The sequence below is a fragment of the Chelonoidis abingdonii genome, chromosome 2 (assembly GCF_003597395.2).
Source record: "Chelonoidis abingdonii isolate Lonesome George chromosome 2, CheloAbing_2.0, whole genome shotgun sequence".
NCBI classification, from domain to species: domain Eukaryota; kingdom Metazoa; phylum Chordata; order Testudines; family Testudinidae; genus Chelonoidis; species Chelonoidis abingdonii.
Window position 1 is genome coordinate 175173263 of NC_133770.1, and position 14145 is coordinate 175187407.

A 14145-nucleotide genomic window follows, 5' to 3' on the forward strand; every position below is an offset into this window, starting at 1 on the left:
CAGAAAGATTAGGTTTAGAAGTATATTAAAATAAAAAAAGAGCAACGTTAAAAATCACTTAGAAAGTTAGATGCCTGCAAGTCATCATGGGCCTGATGGTAAATGCATTCTTAGGAATACGCAAGAGTTAATAGAGGAGGTATCTGCAGCCTCTTAGCTATTATCTTTGAAAGCTCTGATGGGTGGGCGGAGAGATTCCAGAAGACTGGGAAAAGGGCAAATAGTTAGTGCCCATCTATAAAAAGGGAAATATAAAACAACCCAGGAAACTACATGACAGTTAGTTTAACTTCTGTGCCAGGGTAAGATAATGGAGCAATTTTAAAGAAATCATCTGCAAACACTTCGAATGGTCTAAGGTGATTAGGATATGTAGCCGGCTGGTGATTTGTAAAACCAAATTCATGTCAACCATATCTGATCCGCTTTTCTTGATAGGATTACTAGGCCTTGTGGTAAGGGAGAAGCCGTGGATGTGGTATACCTAGACTTAGTAAGGCATTTGATTACTGTCTCGCATGATATTCTTATCGATAAATAGCAAATACAGTTTAGGATGGGGCTACTATAAGGTGGTGCATAACTGGCTGGTATAACCGTACTCAGAGACGTGGGTATTAATGGCTCCCAATCCCTGCTGGAAGGTATAACAAGTGGGGTTACCACAGGGTCTGTTTTGGGTACCGGCTCTGTCTTTCATATCTCATCAACGACTTAGATGTTGGCATAGAAAGTAAGCTTTTATTTAAGTTTGCGCGACGATACCCAAACTGGGAGGGATTGCAACTGCTTTGAGGACAGGAGTCAAAATTTCAAAATGATCTGGACAAATTGGGAATGTCTGAAGCAACCGGTATGAAAGTTCAATAAAGACAATGCAGAAGTGCTCCACTCTTAGGAAGGAACAATCATTTCGCACATACAGAACTGGAAGAGACTGTCTAGAAGGAGTTAGGCAGAATAGAGATCTAGGGGTCATAGTGGACCACAAGCTAAAGATTGAGTTCAACAGTGTGATACTGTTGCAAAAAAAGGGCAAAACGTGATTCTGGGATGCATTAAACAGGGTGTTGTAACCAGACACGAGAATTCATTCTTCCGCTCTACTCTGCGCTGGTTAAGGCCTCACTGGGAGTATTTGTGTCCAGTTTCTGGGCACCGCATTTCAAGAAAAGATGTGGAGATAATTGGAGAGGTCCAGAGAAGTAGACACAAGAATGATTTAAAGGGTCTTGAGAACATGACCTTACGAAGGAAGGCTGAAAGAATGGGTTTGTTTAGGTTGGAAAGAGAAGATGAGAGGGGACATGATAGCATTTTTCAGCGTATCTAAAAGAATGTCATCAGGGAGGGGGAGAAAATTGTTCACCTTAGCTCTAAGGATAGAACAAGAAGCAATGCCTGGCTTAAACTGCCAGCAAGGAGATTTAGGTATGGACATTAGGAAAAAGTTCCATAACTGTCAGGTAGTTAAACACTGGTAATTAAAATTGCCTAGGAGGTTTGTGGAATCACCATCTCTGGAGATATTTAAAGTAGTAGATAAATGTCTATAGGATTGGTCTAGACAGCTATTGATCCTGCCATGAGGCAGGGACTGGACTCAATGACCTCTCTGAGTCCCTTTCCAGTTCCTAGAGTCTATGAAATGTCCATATCGCTCGCGTCTCAGAACACTACTCTGTTTAAACAGCTTGCAGCAGGGAACTACTTCCCAGACCAGAAAATAACCTGTTGGGATGTTGAAATGCCTGTTAGTTATCCTGGTGACCAGCCTACCCCTTGGATGCCATGGCTCATGAGCCTACAACAATGCAGCCTGCGGACAGTTAGTCGTATTGGGAGTTGTTCAATTACGGCTGAGCAAGTGAGAATGTGGTAGAATGTGCATTTTGGCTGTTTAAAGGTCGTGCTGTGCGCACTTACTGACTCGCTCCAGACCTCAGCCAAACCACTGTCCCCTTGTTATTGCTTGTTGCTGTGTGCTCACAACTCTGTGGATAAGGGTGATGACTTTATGGCGGGTTGGGAGGCTGAGGCAAATCACCTGACCACTTGATTACGCACAGCCAGACACAGGCGATTAAAGAGCACACCAGGAACAGTTGCGGCATCAGAGAAGCTTTGAAAACGAGTTTCATCACAGCCAGGGTACAGTGGTTGACTGCTGTGTTGTGTCCCCTTAATGAACCCCCAACCCCACCCCTGATTGACTCATTCCCTGTAAACAACCACCTCTTTCCCCCTTCAATTTATAGCTGCTTAAGAAATAAAGCCTCATTCATTTAAAATCATGTATTCTTTATTAATTCATTGTTAAAAGAGGAGAGAACTGACAAGGTAACCCGGGTTGTAGTGTTGGATATGGAAGATGGGAATGGAAAGGCCCACTAAAAAAAATTTCCAAGTAATGACTGCCTTGTGGTGGGTTGTCCACGGGGTTTAGACTGTGCCAAGTGCACGCCTCCCCCCACGGCGTTCTTACACATTCTGGGTGATGGAGGCATGTGGACATTGGTGAGAGTGAGGGTGATATACAGGTGGCTGCAGCGGCACTCTGTGATGCCTTGCTGCTGCTTCCTTGAAAGCTCCATCCAGATGCCAGCAGCATGTCAGTTTGATCACGCAGCAGCCCCAGAGTGTGCATCCCGCCACCGCTGGATCTTCCCTTGGCCTACACCTCTGATTTCCTTGCCCCATTTCTCATCTCGAGCGTTCCCCTCCTGTCCTCACGTTCACTGGCATCTTCCTGTAATTGATTACCACGTCCTTGCCACTCTTCAGATGAGCTCTTTCATTTGCAGGTCACTTCCATACTCTTCCCAGAAATTTCGTCTTGCGTCTTTTTCTCTGTCCTGCCTTATCTGAGATAGCCTTTTGGGATGGAGTAGTGAGGCTTAAATTGCAGCTGCCTATGAGGGAAGGGAAAAAAAGAGAGAGAAGTATTTAGAGATACATTTATAAACATATGCTTTTACTCTTCACGGTGAGCAACACTATTCACCTTACATAGTCACATGTGTGATTCATCTCTCTCTTGGACGGGTGCAGGGTTAAATTGGTTTAACTCTGCTAAATTCAGTATAAACGCGTAGTGTAGACCAGACTTAAGACAGCTGCTTGGACTAAGAATGTAATAATAGAAAATAAAAGACGACAAGTTGGTGTTAAGACTGACTCTTTCTGAAGGGATGGAGGAAGAAGAGGTAGATTCTATGACTGAGTCTTCTACAACAGCATGTCAGAAAAATATATTGTTAAGACATCCTCCTTTGTTTGTCCTAGACATTTATAGACTTCTGCCAGAAATTCTACCATTCAGAGCTAGAACAACTTGACTTTTCTAGGGCTGCAGAAGATTCCAGAAAACATATAAATGCCTGGGTAGAAGAAAAAACTGAAGGTAAGTAACTTACACTGTGGAACTCTGCTTTTCTAAACAGCCAATGTCTGCTTAAAAAGCATATGGCCATAGGAAAGATAGAATAAGGGAGGGAGGGGGAAAAACAGAACTGAATCCTTCAGATTAAGATGTAGTTCTTGTCTTGTGCAGCGGGTAGAGGATACTGTTGTTAACAACACAACTAGGTAGATAGGTGTGTACCAGCTAAAAACTATGCTTCCTTTAATGTGTCCTAAAGGTAAAATCCAGAATCTGTTGGCTCAGGGTATTATTGATTCAATGACCAGACTAGTCTTGGTGAACGCCATCTACTTCAAAGGCAACTGGGCAACCCAATTTGACAAAGATCGCACAGTGGAAAGGCAATTTAAAATTAACAAGGTATGAAGTAGGAAAATAATAACACTAACTTTGTACTAATTTTCACCCAGAGAAACAAGAAATGCTTTTAATCAGGATTGCCCTAAGTACACTTTACCACAACCCTCTATTCTATCCCATCCCATCCCCTCAACACAACCCCTTTGGTTAGTTTATTGTAAACATCTTTGAAACTACATTTTCAATTAAATACATTAACTTAGATGTATCCCTTGTTTCCTGCTTTTGCTTTCAGCTGCACCTCTCACAGTATCTTTTCATGTTGGAGGGAGGTAGCCTTGAACATAAAAGGGAAGAATGTGGATAAACGAGTGTCGGACTCCATAAATTGTTCAGTGGTTAGAGAACTTGGAAGTCATTTAACCTCCCTGTCCTCTAACATGCTGCAGTCTTGTGTGCAGAACTACCACAGAATTATGGTTACTTACAGAAACTGGTTCCCTCTGCATCAGTTTTTACCCAGTGATAAAATTGGAACATGAATAATGCTCAAATACCTCATGTCTTGTAAGGTTGGATTTGTAAAATATGTGGCGATAGCTAATTCTCCTCACATCAGTGTACATCAAGAGTAACTCCACTGTAGTCAGTGGAGCTAAAACAGCTATACTTAGACTGTAAGCTCTTCGGAGCAGGGTCGGTCTTCTTGCTAGCACAGTGTGGGCCTGGTCCATGACTGGGATTCCAATGGGTACAATCAGTGGTGAGCTGGAGCCAGTTCACGTGAACCAGTTGTTAAATTTAGAAGCCGGTTGTTAAAGGGGTGGGTAAACTCTGGCCCGTGGGCCACATCCGGTCCACCTGAGCTCCCAGCTGGGGAGGCTCCCCTGGCCCCTCCCTCGCCTCCCCCCCTCTCGCAGAGCCTGGTGCCAGCGCTCTGGACTGCTCCTGGGCAGCTCTGAGCTCCTGCTGCTTTTGAGCAGCAAGGAAAGGGGATGGGGCAGCGAGCTCCAGTGGGCCACATGATATTGATACACACTGCCCTGAGCAGCATGCTAAGGGGCCGGGCTGGGGCTGGGAGGAGGAGTTAGATAAGGGGGCAGGGAGTGGTTGGAGGGGGAAGAGGTTCTGGGAGGGCGGTCAGGGGACGAGGAACGAGGGGTTGGGTAGGCGTGGGAGTTCCAGAGGTCTGTCGGGGTGGTGGTGGATGGGATCGAGGCAGTCAGGGGACAGGAAGAGGGGCGAGTTGGGTAGGGGGGTGGAGCCCTGGAGGGGCAGTTAGGGTGGCCAAAAACTGGGAGCGAGCGAAGGACCCGTGGCTGAAGTGCCACCGAAGACCCGGTAGGGAACCAGTTATTAACATTCTGGCAGCTCATCACTGGGTACAATAGTATAAAAAAGAAGTGAGAAGAATTAGGTCCTTATTGGCTATAAGCAGAAGGGAAGATGCGTGCGTTCAGATGCTTTTACACATGGAACATTTCAGTTTACAGCAAGCTTTGAACAAAACATCACTTTTGCTTTAAAATGGATTCCACCATTAAACTGATACATAAATTAGATCAGGTTCCTTTTTTTTAGCTACTCACATCACAGTGTGCAAATCGCCTCATCTTGAAGTGCATCCACTCTACCCCAAGTCATAATACAGTCTGACTGTGGCGATAGGCTAGCCTTTCTTCTTGGAGAAGCTCATCCATCCTCATGAGGCTGTCTACAAATAGCACAAACAGGGACTGGTAAGGTGACTCTGAAGAGCTCAGCCCCTTTGCATACCAAGAAAGTGAATGAGATGTGAGCCACCCTGTGTGACTTGTACCCATCCCTTCCTGGATGAGTAAAGACATTCAGGAGTGCATGGAAGCCCTACGATCTCTTAACGTCATCTGTTAGAGAGAGAACTTCATCAGCCAGCCCGGCAAGTTGTCAGGCCAGCTCTCCAGAAGCCATGAGTGGAAACCACAGACTTTACTGCTTGGGATCTAACCTTCCTATTTGTGGATTATGTAATGAAAATGCAAGTGGATACACCTATTTACCATCTGTATAGTGGACCTTCCCAAATCTGGGCTTCGGATCTTGATAGGTAACAGACAGTACAAGTAGTGTTGATGGATGACCTGCTCTTGTCCATGGATAAGAGAAATACATTCACACTCTTAGATCTCTCTGAAGCATTTGATAGAATGCTATTGTCCTGCCTTAGACCTACTGGGGAGTTGGTGCCAGTCTTTCCCAGAAAGAGCCCTAACTTGTGAAGTTGCTTAGTTCTCCTTTTTCTTCTTCAAGGGTGGGGGTGGGGGGATCAGTACTATGCTGACTCCCCATTAAATACAGGGTCATATTAAGGTTTTGACCCTAATCTTCAAAGCTGTCTATGAAACTGGCCTGAGCTACCAGAGGACTGCATTTTCTTCATGACAGGGAATATAACCTTTAAAGGAATTCATTAGGAGAGAGAGAATTGTCAGTCACAAAAACTCGAGTGGAAGAGGGCAGATGACCCACAGCTATGGAATTCACTTTATAAGGCATAGGAATGACCACAAATCTCAGCGCTTCCAGAACAAACTAAAAATCACTCATCTTCAGTCTGCTTACCCTGACTAGTCGTAAAGAACTGTCAGAAATAGAGTTCAGATAAGCATACAGAAATCCAGATGCTAACTGAGCTTTTCAGCTCCCCTATGGTATCATCCATGAACACTCTCAACAGCCTTTCCAGCACACTAATAGCCACTCTCTTTTTCTACTAGTAGCCACTCTCTTTAAAGTACTCACAGGATCACGGTTTGTTTTTGCTGCCTGCTCCTTTCTTAAGCAAATCTGGCTTTGTGCTCCTGTCCACTCAACCTCTCCTTTTCTGTATTAACAGCAATAGCAGTGCTAGCCGTATTTGCCATTTAGCATTCAGAGGTTTGAAATCTCCTGCCTACTAACCTTTTAGATTGAAGCTTTGGAAAAGTTGGATTAATGGCCTTAAAGTTTCAGGCTAATTCTTATTTTCTCATCTTGAATTATAAGAAAATAATGAAATAGCCTCACTAGCTTGTGCTCCATAAGAAAAATGGTAGGAGATAGTGGATTTCAAAATGGTCATTTCAAACCATTAGTGGCTTTATAATTTTAGGATTTAATTTTAATATCACTAAAATATTTGACCTTTCTTTTGAGCCTAAAAGAACAAAATATTTAAACTGAAGATGTTCCCTGTCCATTTGAAGCAAAGATTTAAAATATGTCGGTAAATTAACAGGCTTGAATCCAGGTATGAAACTCTTTGGGCACAGAGGTCCAGGGTTTTAACAATTTTGTTGATAGGAAGCTACACACTAAGCAACTAAAATACCTGTAGTGTTTTCCTCAAAATAAATCTCGAGGGACTGGGCATTACAAATGGGAAAAGCCTGATAGAATTTTGGTTCATTCCCTGCCACCCCAAAGGGCAATGGTAGGACCCTTCCCTGCAATATTCTCTAGTGCTCTGTCCAGCCCAATTTTCAGATGTCCCATGTGATTTGAATCCCAGTTTTTCTGCTTTAGTACCAACATGCTGGCTCTGTAGTACTTATTGACATTGACTTTTTTTTTTTTTTTTTTTAAAGAATGAGAGCAAACCAGTGCAGATGATGTTCAAGAAAGCTAAATTTAACATGAACTACCTAATAGACTTTCAGACCAAAATCCTTGACCTCCCTTATGTTGATAATGAGACTAGTATGATCATCCTGCTTCCCGATGAAATCCAAGATAATTCCACTGGCCTGGAACAGGTAAGGCATTTGTACTGAATTAAAAACCTCAAATCCTGCTAGAGAAGAGCACTTGATTAAATCTCATTTAGATCTGTGAATTCAAGTCCCAAGCTCTGAACTTACCAGTATTAGCACAGGGTGGGAGAGCTGAGGAGATGTTACATCTGTCTCCCAAGAGCTGGGAATACCATGTGTCGCTGTCAAGTAAGCCCAGCTCTCTCTGATGTCCAGAGAAGTCTTAAGTTGTGAAAGGAGAGACTTCTTGATTAGAGGAGAGGTCACCAGGGATTGGGATGAAGCCAAAACATGGTGACAGATTGAATGAGATCCTGGAGAGATCCATTCAAGAGCTACTGATTTCCTTTCTGTGCTATATTGTTACTGAGTTGGCACGGGATGGCAAAATAGTAATGCCTCTCCCACAGTAGGCACCTCTGCAAAGTACACTTCATTACTAGTGACAACGTGCAATTGCATTAACTTGTCACTATGAAAGATGGGCTTGTGACGGTACTTGCATATTGCACAGTGGGGCTCTGATCCTAATTAGAGGGCCTTTTGACTATACTAATATAAGAATGTATCTGAATGCCATTTATTTTTTGCTTCTGACTACAGCAGTAGCATTCACTCCAGACTAGGAGAGGATGCTAATCCTTACTGTGTAAACACACACAGTGGTCATTGTTTTGTTGGTATAAATTCCTGGCTTTTCTTCCTCTTTAATTTTGACCTTTTTTCCTTTAGCTGGAAAGAGAACTTACCTATGAGAAACTTACAGAGTGGATAAATCCAGAAATGATGGACTATAGTGAAGTGGAGGTGTTTTTACCCAGATTTAAGTTGGAGCAAGCTTATGATCTGAAGCCTGTTCTGAAGAGCATGGGAATGGCTGATGCATTTGACTGTGAGAAGGTGGATTTATCTGGAATGTCAGCCAGCAATGACCTAGTTCTGTCTGATGTTGTTCACAAGTCCTTTGTGGAGGTAAACGAAGAAGGCACGGAGGCAGCAGCTGCTACTGCAGCAGTGATCAATATGCGATGTGCACTGATTGTACCACAGTTCACTGCTGACCATCCTTTCCTCTTTGTTATCCGGCACAACAAAACTGGCAATATTCTGTTCTATGGCAGATTTTGTTCCCCCTAAAAAAAAAAAAAGTTGCAGCCCTTAACACAGTAAAGTTATTTCCATTTGATTATCTTGGGATTTTTTTTGCACTCTAGCAACAAGCTTTGTACAGATGCTGTACGTTACATGGTGCAACCCTAAACACCCTTCTCTCTTGTGCCTGAAACAGCTTTTTGTAGTCCTCTATTCAAATTTAAGCAACAGTTTTAAATAACAGGATCATTTAATATTTTTTCCAAGTGGTAAGATTTAAAATGGCATTAGCCATAGTTACCTGTAAACCACCCCTTGTATCCCATATACCTTAATAAATGCAGGGTTCCTTAACTTGAGCCCATCTTTAGCCATGACATCTTGCTTCCTGCATCCTTCCATCTCTATACATATTAGCATAGAAATTTGGTTCTCATACTTGGGGTTTCTTAGCAGCAAGTGATAAGATCTCGTGGGGGGGGGGGGAAGAAAGAAGACTGACTTCTGACTGACCTCCAAATGCTTTTTGCAAATTTCCCTTCTCCCTCTCTCATTTTCTAGACTGGTTCCTTCCATGTCTAGCTATGCAGCCATCTAACAGATTTTTATGAATGATGTTAACATAACTGTTACTCTTCAGAGAAAATTGAGCAAGTACTTATTCAAGACAAGGAATGAAGCCAGCTCTACTGAAGTCAATAGTAAAACTTCTTATTGACTTCAGTGGGGTCAGAATTTCACTCTGCATATGTCTTATCACTAGTTAAGCTGGGTTACACTAATATTTTTAAGACTTGTGAAATAGGACAGACATTTCTATCTATAGCAAAGATTATAATAAAAAGCTTCCAGGACACATACAGTAACTTAAATGTGAAAGCTCTCATTTGTATCTAATGTAACAAACCACGAAGACAATATGTAACTCAGCAGTTTGTATATCTTTTTACTTCGACTGATAATGCTATAAACTGTCCCACCATGATGGCTTTATCCAGTGATTTTGTTATTGCTGTTTCTGCTCCTTGAACCCACAATAAAAGAACTGATGTGAAGTGCTGTGTGGTCGGGTTTTGTTTGGTTTTAATTGTGTAGTTCTTCAGCTGGAGTGTGATTGAAACAAACTGTGTGAATTTTGCCATCGATAACTAGCAGAGACAGGCCCTGCCATTCTAAGACTGCACTAGCAGGGCTCCCACCTCCATCAAGTCCAGTATGTATTGCTTCCTTTAGAATACTTGGCTGCCAAGAACATATGTAAATAGAGGCAAAAGGGTGGTTAACTTGGAACATAGAATTTAGTGTTGTTCTGAGTGTTGCAGCTAACTCAGTTTCAGTGTCCAGTTAGGTTTGCCAACAGCTCCTCATAACCTGGCAGAGTGAAGTCTGAGCAGGTAAGGAATTAGTGTCAACGAAAACCTCGTTGTTGAAAATAACCTTTTACTGTATTATAAATTGCAGTAAGATGCCAGTCCTGGATTGTATGCAAGGTTTTCATTCCCTTCACCAACTACAAATCCTGACCCTTCACAATCGGCGCCACTACTGGCACTGGAACAGAGTCCAGCATTATTCACAACTGTAGGAAGTAGAAACACTGACTTGACTTTAAAGGTGGTGAAAAGGAACAGTCCCTGTGGGCAGAGCCAGGGCATTATAAGCTGCCCTGGGAGCAGACAGTGGATATGCACCACAGCAGGTCCTTAACTCTGAAGAAATTGCGGGAAACCCTACCAGCTGAGCCAGTTTTCTATTAAAATGTATTTCATTATATGTATTTCAGTAGTGCCTAGAACTCTAACCATTACTGGGGGCCTATTGTGTTTGTACAATGTCTAGTACAGGGAGTCAAAACAGAAGAAAGGGAAAGTAAACTGACCTGTCCAGAGTCACAGCAGGTCACTGGCAGAGCTGGGAGTAGCACCCGCATTTCCTAACTTCCAGTCCAGTGTGATGTATCTTAGGATTTGGCTACACTTTGGGAGTTACAGCTGTCTTCATACAGCTGTGTAGGGAAAGCGCTGGAGTGTGGCCACGCTGACAGCTACCAGCGCTGCAGTGTGGCTACATTTGCAGCACTGTTGGGAGTGGTGCATTATGGGCAGCTATCCCACAGAGCACCTCGTCTCATTTTGGCACCGTGGGTTGTGGGAAGGGGGCGGAGGGTGCGGGTCATTCTGCTTCCTGTCCCAACGCCCCATGATGCATCGCTTCACATCCCAGCAATCCCTGTTTTTTCCGTCCACATTTGGCGCCATCTTGACTCTCTCAGTGGTTTCTGTGCAGCGCGATTTCTGTGGGAAATGGAGCCTGAACTGCTGAGGAGTATGCTGATGAGTCTCACCAGCACATCACTTTTGGCAGTTGAGCTATTCGCCAGTGGGCCACCAAAAGCACTGTTATTGCCTCCAGAGGTATTCGGAGTATCCAGAAATGCGGCCCTCAGCCACTCCGCTCATCAGTGAAACTCTACTGCTGGCCTCAGGTGACTCGCCTTTAAATGCCCCGGGGAATTTTAAAAATCCCTTCCTGTTTGCTCAGCCAGGTGTGGTAGTGCAATCAGTGATATCTTTCCCAGAGACCATGCCTCCACGCGCCAACGAGCCTCAGCATGGAGCAACGGCAAGTTGCTGGACCTCATCAGTGTTTGGGGGAGGAACTGTGCAGTCCCAGCTGTGTTCCAGCCGTAGAATTAAGATACCTCTGGCAGATATCAAGGGCCATGCTGGAAGGGCCTATGACGGACACAGTGCAGTGCAGGTTAAAGTGAGGAGCGGATGGAGTGCCTATTGCAAGCCCATGAGGGAAACTGCCGCTCCGGCGCTGCCCGACAACTGCCGTTTTTACAAAGAGCTGGATGCGATACTTTGGGTACCCCACGCCAATCCGAGGACCGCAGATGACCCTTAGAGCGGGGGCTAGGAAGGAAGAAAGGGGAAGGAAAGCAAGAGTGAGGTACTGGGGTAGGGGAGACACCCCAGAGTCCCTGGAGCATGCATCCAGGAGCTCTTCTCAAGCCAGGAGAAGTAGCCAGTCACAGCAGCCGGTACTTGTGAGGAAAACAGAGAGGTTCCTGTAAGCAGCTTTTATCAGATGGAAATTTTTTGGAGAGGAGGGAGGTCTGATGCATGCATGCCTAGATGTGAATAGTCATTGATGTGGTCTATCACATGTGGTAATTGGCCTTGGTAATCTTTCAAAAGTTTCAGCCAGAGCGTGGAAATGCGCTTGTGCAAGTTTATTGGAAGCAACGTGGTCCTCTGTCCCAGTCAGCTAACGCGTCCGCACCACTGTGCCGCGAGGGGCTGGGGGACCATTGCAAACAGGAAAGCTGCATAGGGGCCAGCGAATCCGCATGCTGTAGAAGACCTCCCACCTTCTCAGGTGACCCGCAGCCAGCGAGAATCTTCCAGGATCAACTCCTTGGGAAAATGAGCAGAATGTCAGTGTACAGGTGCCCCCTGCAGCTGTTGCTTTCCCAACACCGCAGAAACCCCGAGGACAGTACAGTCCTGAAGCAATCAGTCCCCCTTACTCACATATTCGGGGCTCCTGTGGTTTTGGCGCCTCTTTGCATGGGAAAATATGCTATTGTGAAGACTGTAAACTCGTTCACTGTGGGGAACACTGTCGTGATATAACATTGCTGCCTCTGTTTAAGTATGCCTTTTGCCTTTCCAACAACAACTTTGAGATCGTCGTCTGCCGTGTTATCAACAGCACAGACTCCAAACAACTCCGGAAGAAGCCGCGAAAAAGCAAAGAAGCCTGCTGCAAGCAGTATGGATCACTCTGTCACAGGAACCAAACTAACTTGGACGAAAGCAGATCCGCCAGAAAAAAGCCAGCGGTGTAGAAGAGCATAAAGCAGTCTGATAAGCATCCTGCGCACACCACAAGTGGACTCTATCCATGTGCGTCGTAGCCTATAGGCTAGAAGCACTTACTGCGCCGCAAACGCCACCCATCCAAGCTCTTTCCGTTGATGCCCACGCAGTTTAAACCACCCTCGTTCCCCCAGATCATGTTTCTTACCACCACCACCGCTGCCTTCCAACACCTGTCGTTCCAACTCAGAGCTGCTGATACACTTACACCTACACTCTCACTGCAATGCCCCCTACCTCACATGCAGTATAGGCATCCTGAAAGTGCCAGCATATTGCACAGCCCTCAAGACAGGACCTCTAGTCAAGACCTTGACGTGTACAGTTCCCATGCTTCACCCCCCTGACCCTTTGTAGATCTCCTAATATGTTTGTGTGTCTGTCAAGAAAGTTATTTCTTTTTCAATAACATGAATTTTTGGCCTTCCAAAAAACGAGTCTTAGTAATGCAGAAAGTCAAAGATACCTTTAGCCCAGAAAGAACACAGGCACTGCCAATCAGCTTAGGAAACACGATTCTTACTACATCTAACACTGCATCTCACTCCCGTGCAAGCACCAAATCTAGTGTTGGTTTTCGCCTCAAAAATTCCCCCTCAAGGATCTAATCCTTGACAGCCCCTGTGCTGGGGCCTCTCTAGTACCCTGCTCGCTGGCTGTGCAATTCAGCCTCCAGGGCGTGTGACTCACGCCGAAGGTCCATGCCTCACGGAATCTTTCACCCATTCCCTTCACAAATATTAGGAGGGCACAGCACACAGTATAACCGCGGTTTATCTGCATCCCCAAGTGTAGCTCCCTACAGAGATCGCCACCGCCCCTTTAAACGGCCAATATATGCACACTCATAGTTCATCCGCAGCATCGCTCGCGCTGTAGTTGAACCTGTCCTTGCCCTTTCTCCTGTCACAGTTCCCTGTATACATGTTCATGGACCGAATAGGCCTACTAACGGGTAAGCCGGGGTTCAAGATCACATGGCATCTTCAAGCCACATACTGTTGATCTCTTTTTGTCTGTGACTGGAGGAACAAGAACATAGTCCCTCCTGCAGCTTCCTGAACAGGCCAGTGTTCCGAAAGATGCATGCATCATGCACCTCCAGGCCAGCCTTGTTAACGTCAATGAACCCCGGTGATCCACAAGTCCTGGAGACCATAGAGAAATACTCCTTCGATTAACGTACTCGGATGCTAGGTGGTGATGCCAGAATAGGAATATGCGTCCCATTTATCGCCCCTCCACAGTTAGGGAAATCCCATTTGTGCAAAGCCATCCGCAATGTCCTGCACACGTTACCCAGAGTCACGGTTCTTCTTGCGAGGATGCAATTAATGACCCTGCAACTTGCATCAACACGATTCCAGTGGTTGACTTTCCCACTCCAAATTGGTCCTGGCCAATCGGTAGCTGTCTGGAGTTGCCAGCTTCCAGATGCAATAGCCACCCGCTTCTCCACCGAACAGGGCAGCTCTCATCTTGGTGTCCTGGCGCCAACAGCGAGGGGCGACATACTCACACTGTTCCCATGAAGGTGGCTTTTCCTCATCCGAACAGTTGTCAGTGCCAGCCACTCGCTCGTCATCCCAGGACTGCAGATAACTGATGTAGCCACACTCAGGCTTGTTCTCCACGCCCCCAAAAACAGCGTTCCAGCCGGGCGCCGCACTCT

The 14145-nt window shown here is 45.2% G+C and overlaps 1 protein-coding gene across 4 annotated transcripts in view; it reads left to right on the forward strand.

Annotated features, from left to right (window-relative positions):
• LOC116832022 (serpin B6-like) overlaps positions 1-9641 on the forward strand; it is a 27135-nt gene extending 17494 nt beyond the window's left edge. For all 4 annotated transcript variants that reach the window (XM_032792427.2, XM_032792424.2, XM_032792425.2 and 1 more), the window contains 4 exons: positions 3286-3403; positions 3642-3784; positions 7330-7497; positions 8227-9641. In XM_032792427.2, coding sequence (XP_032648318.1) covers positions 3286-3403; positions 3642-3784; positions 7330-7497; positions 8227-8631 — 834 coding nt within the window. In that variant the 3' untranslated portion in view covers positions 8632-9641. The remainder of the gene's footprint in view (positions 1-3285; positions 3404-3641; positions 3785-7329; positions 7498-8226) is intronic.
• The last annotated feature ends 4504 nt before the right edge of the window (positions 9642-14145 follow it).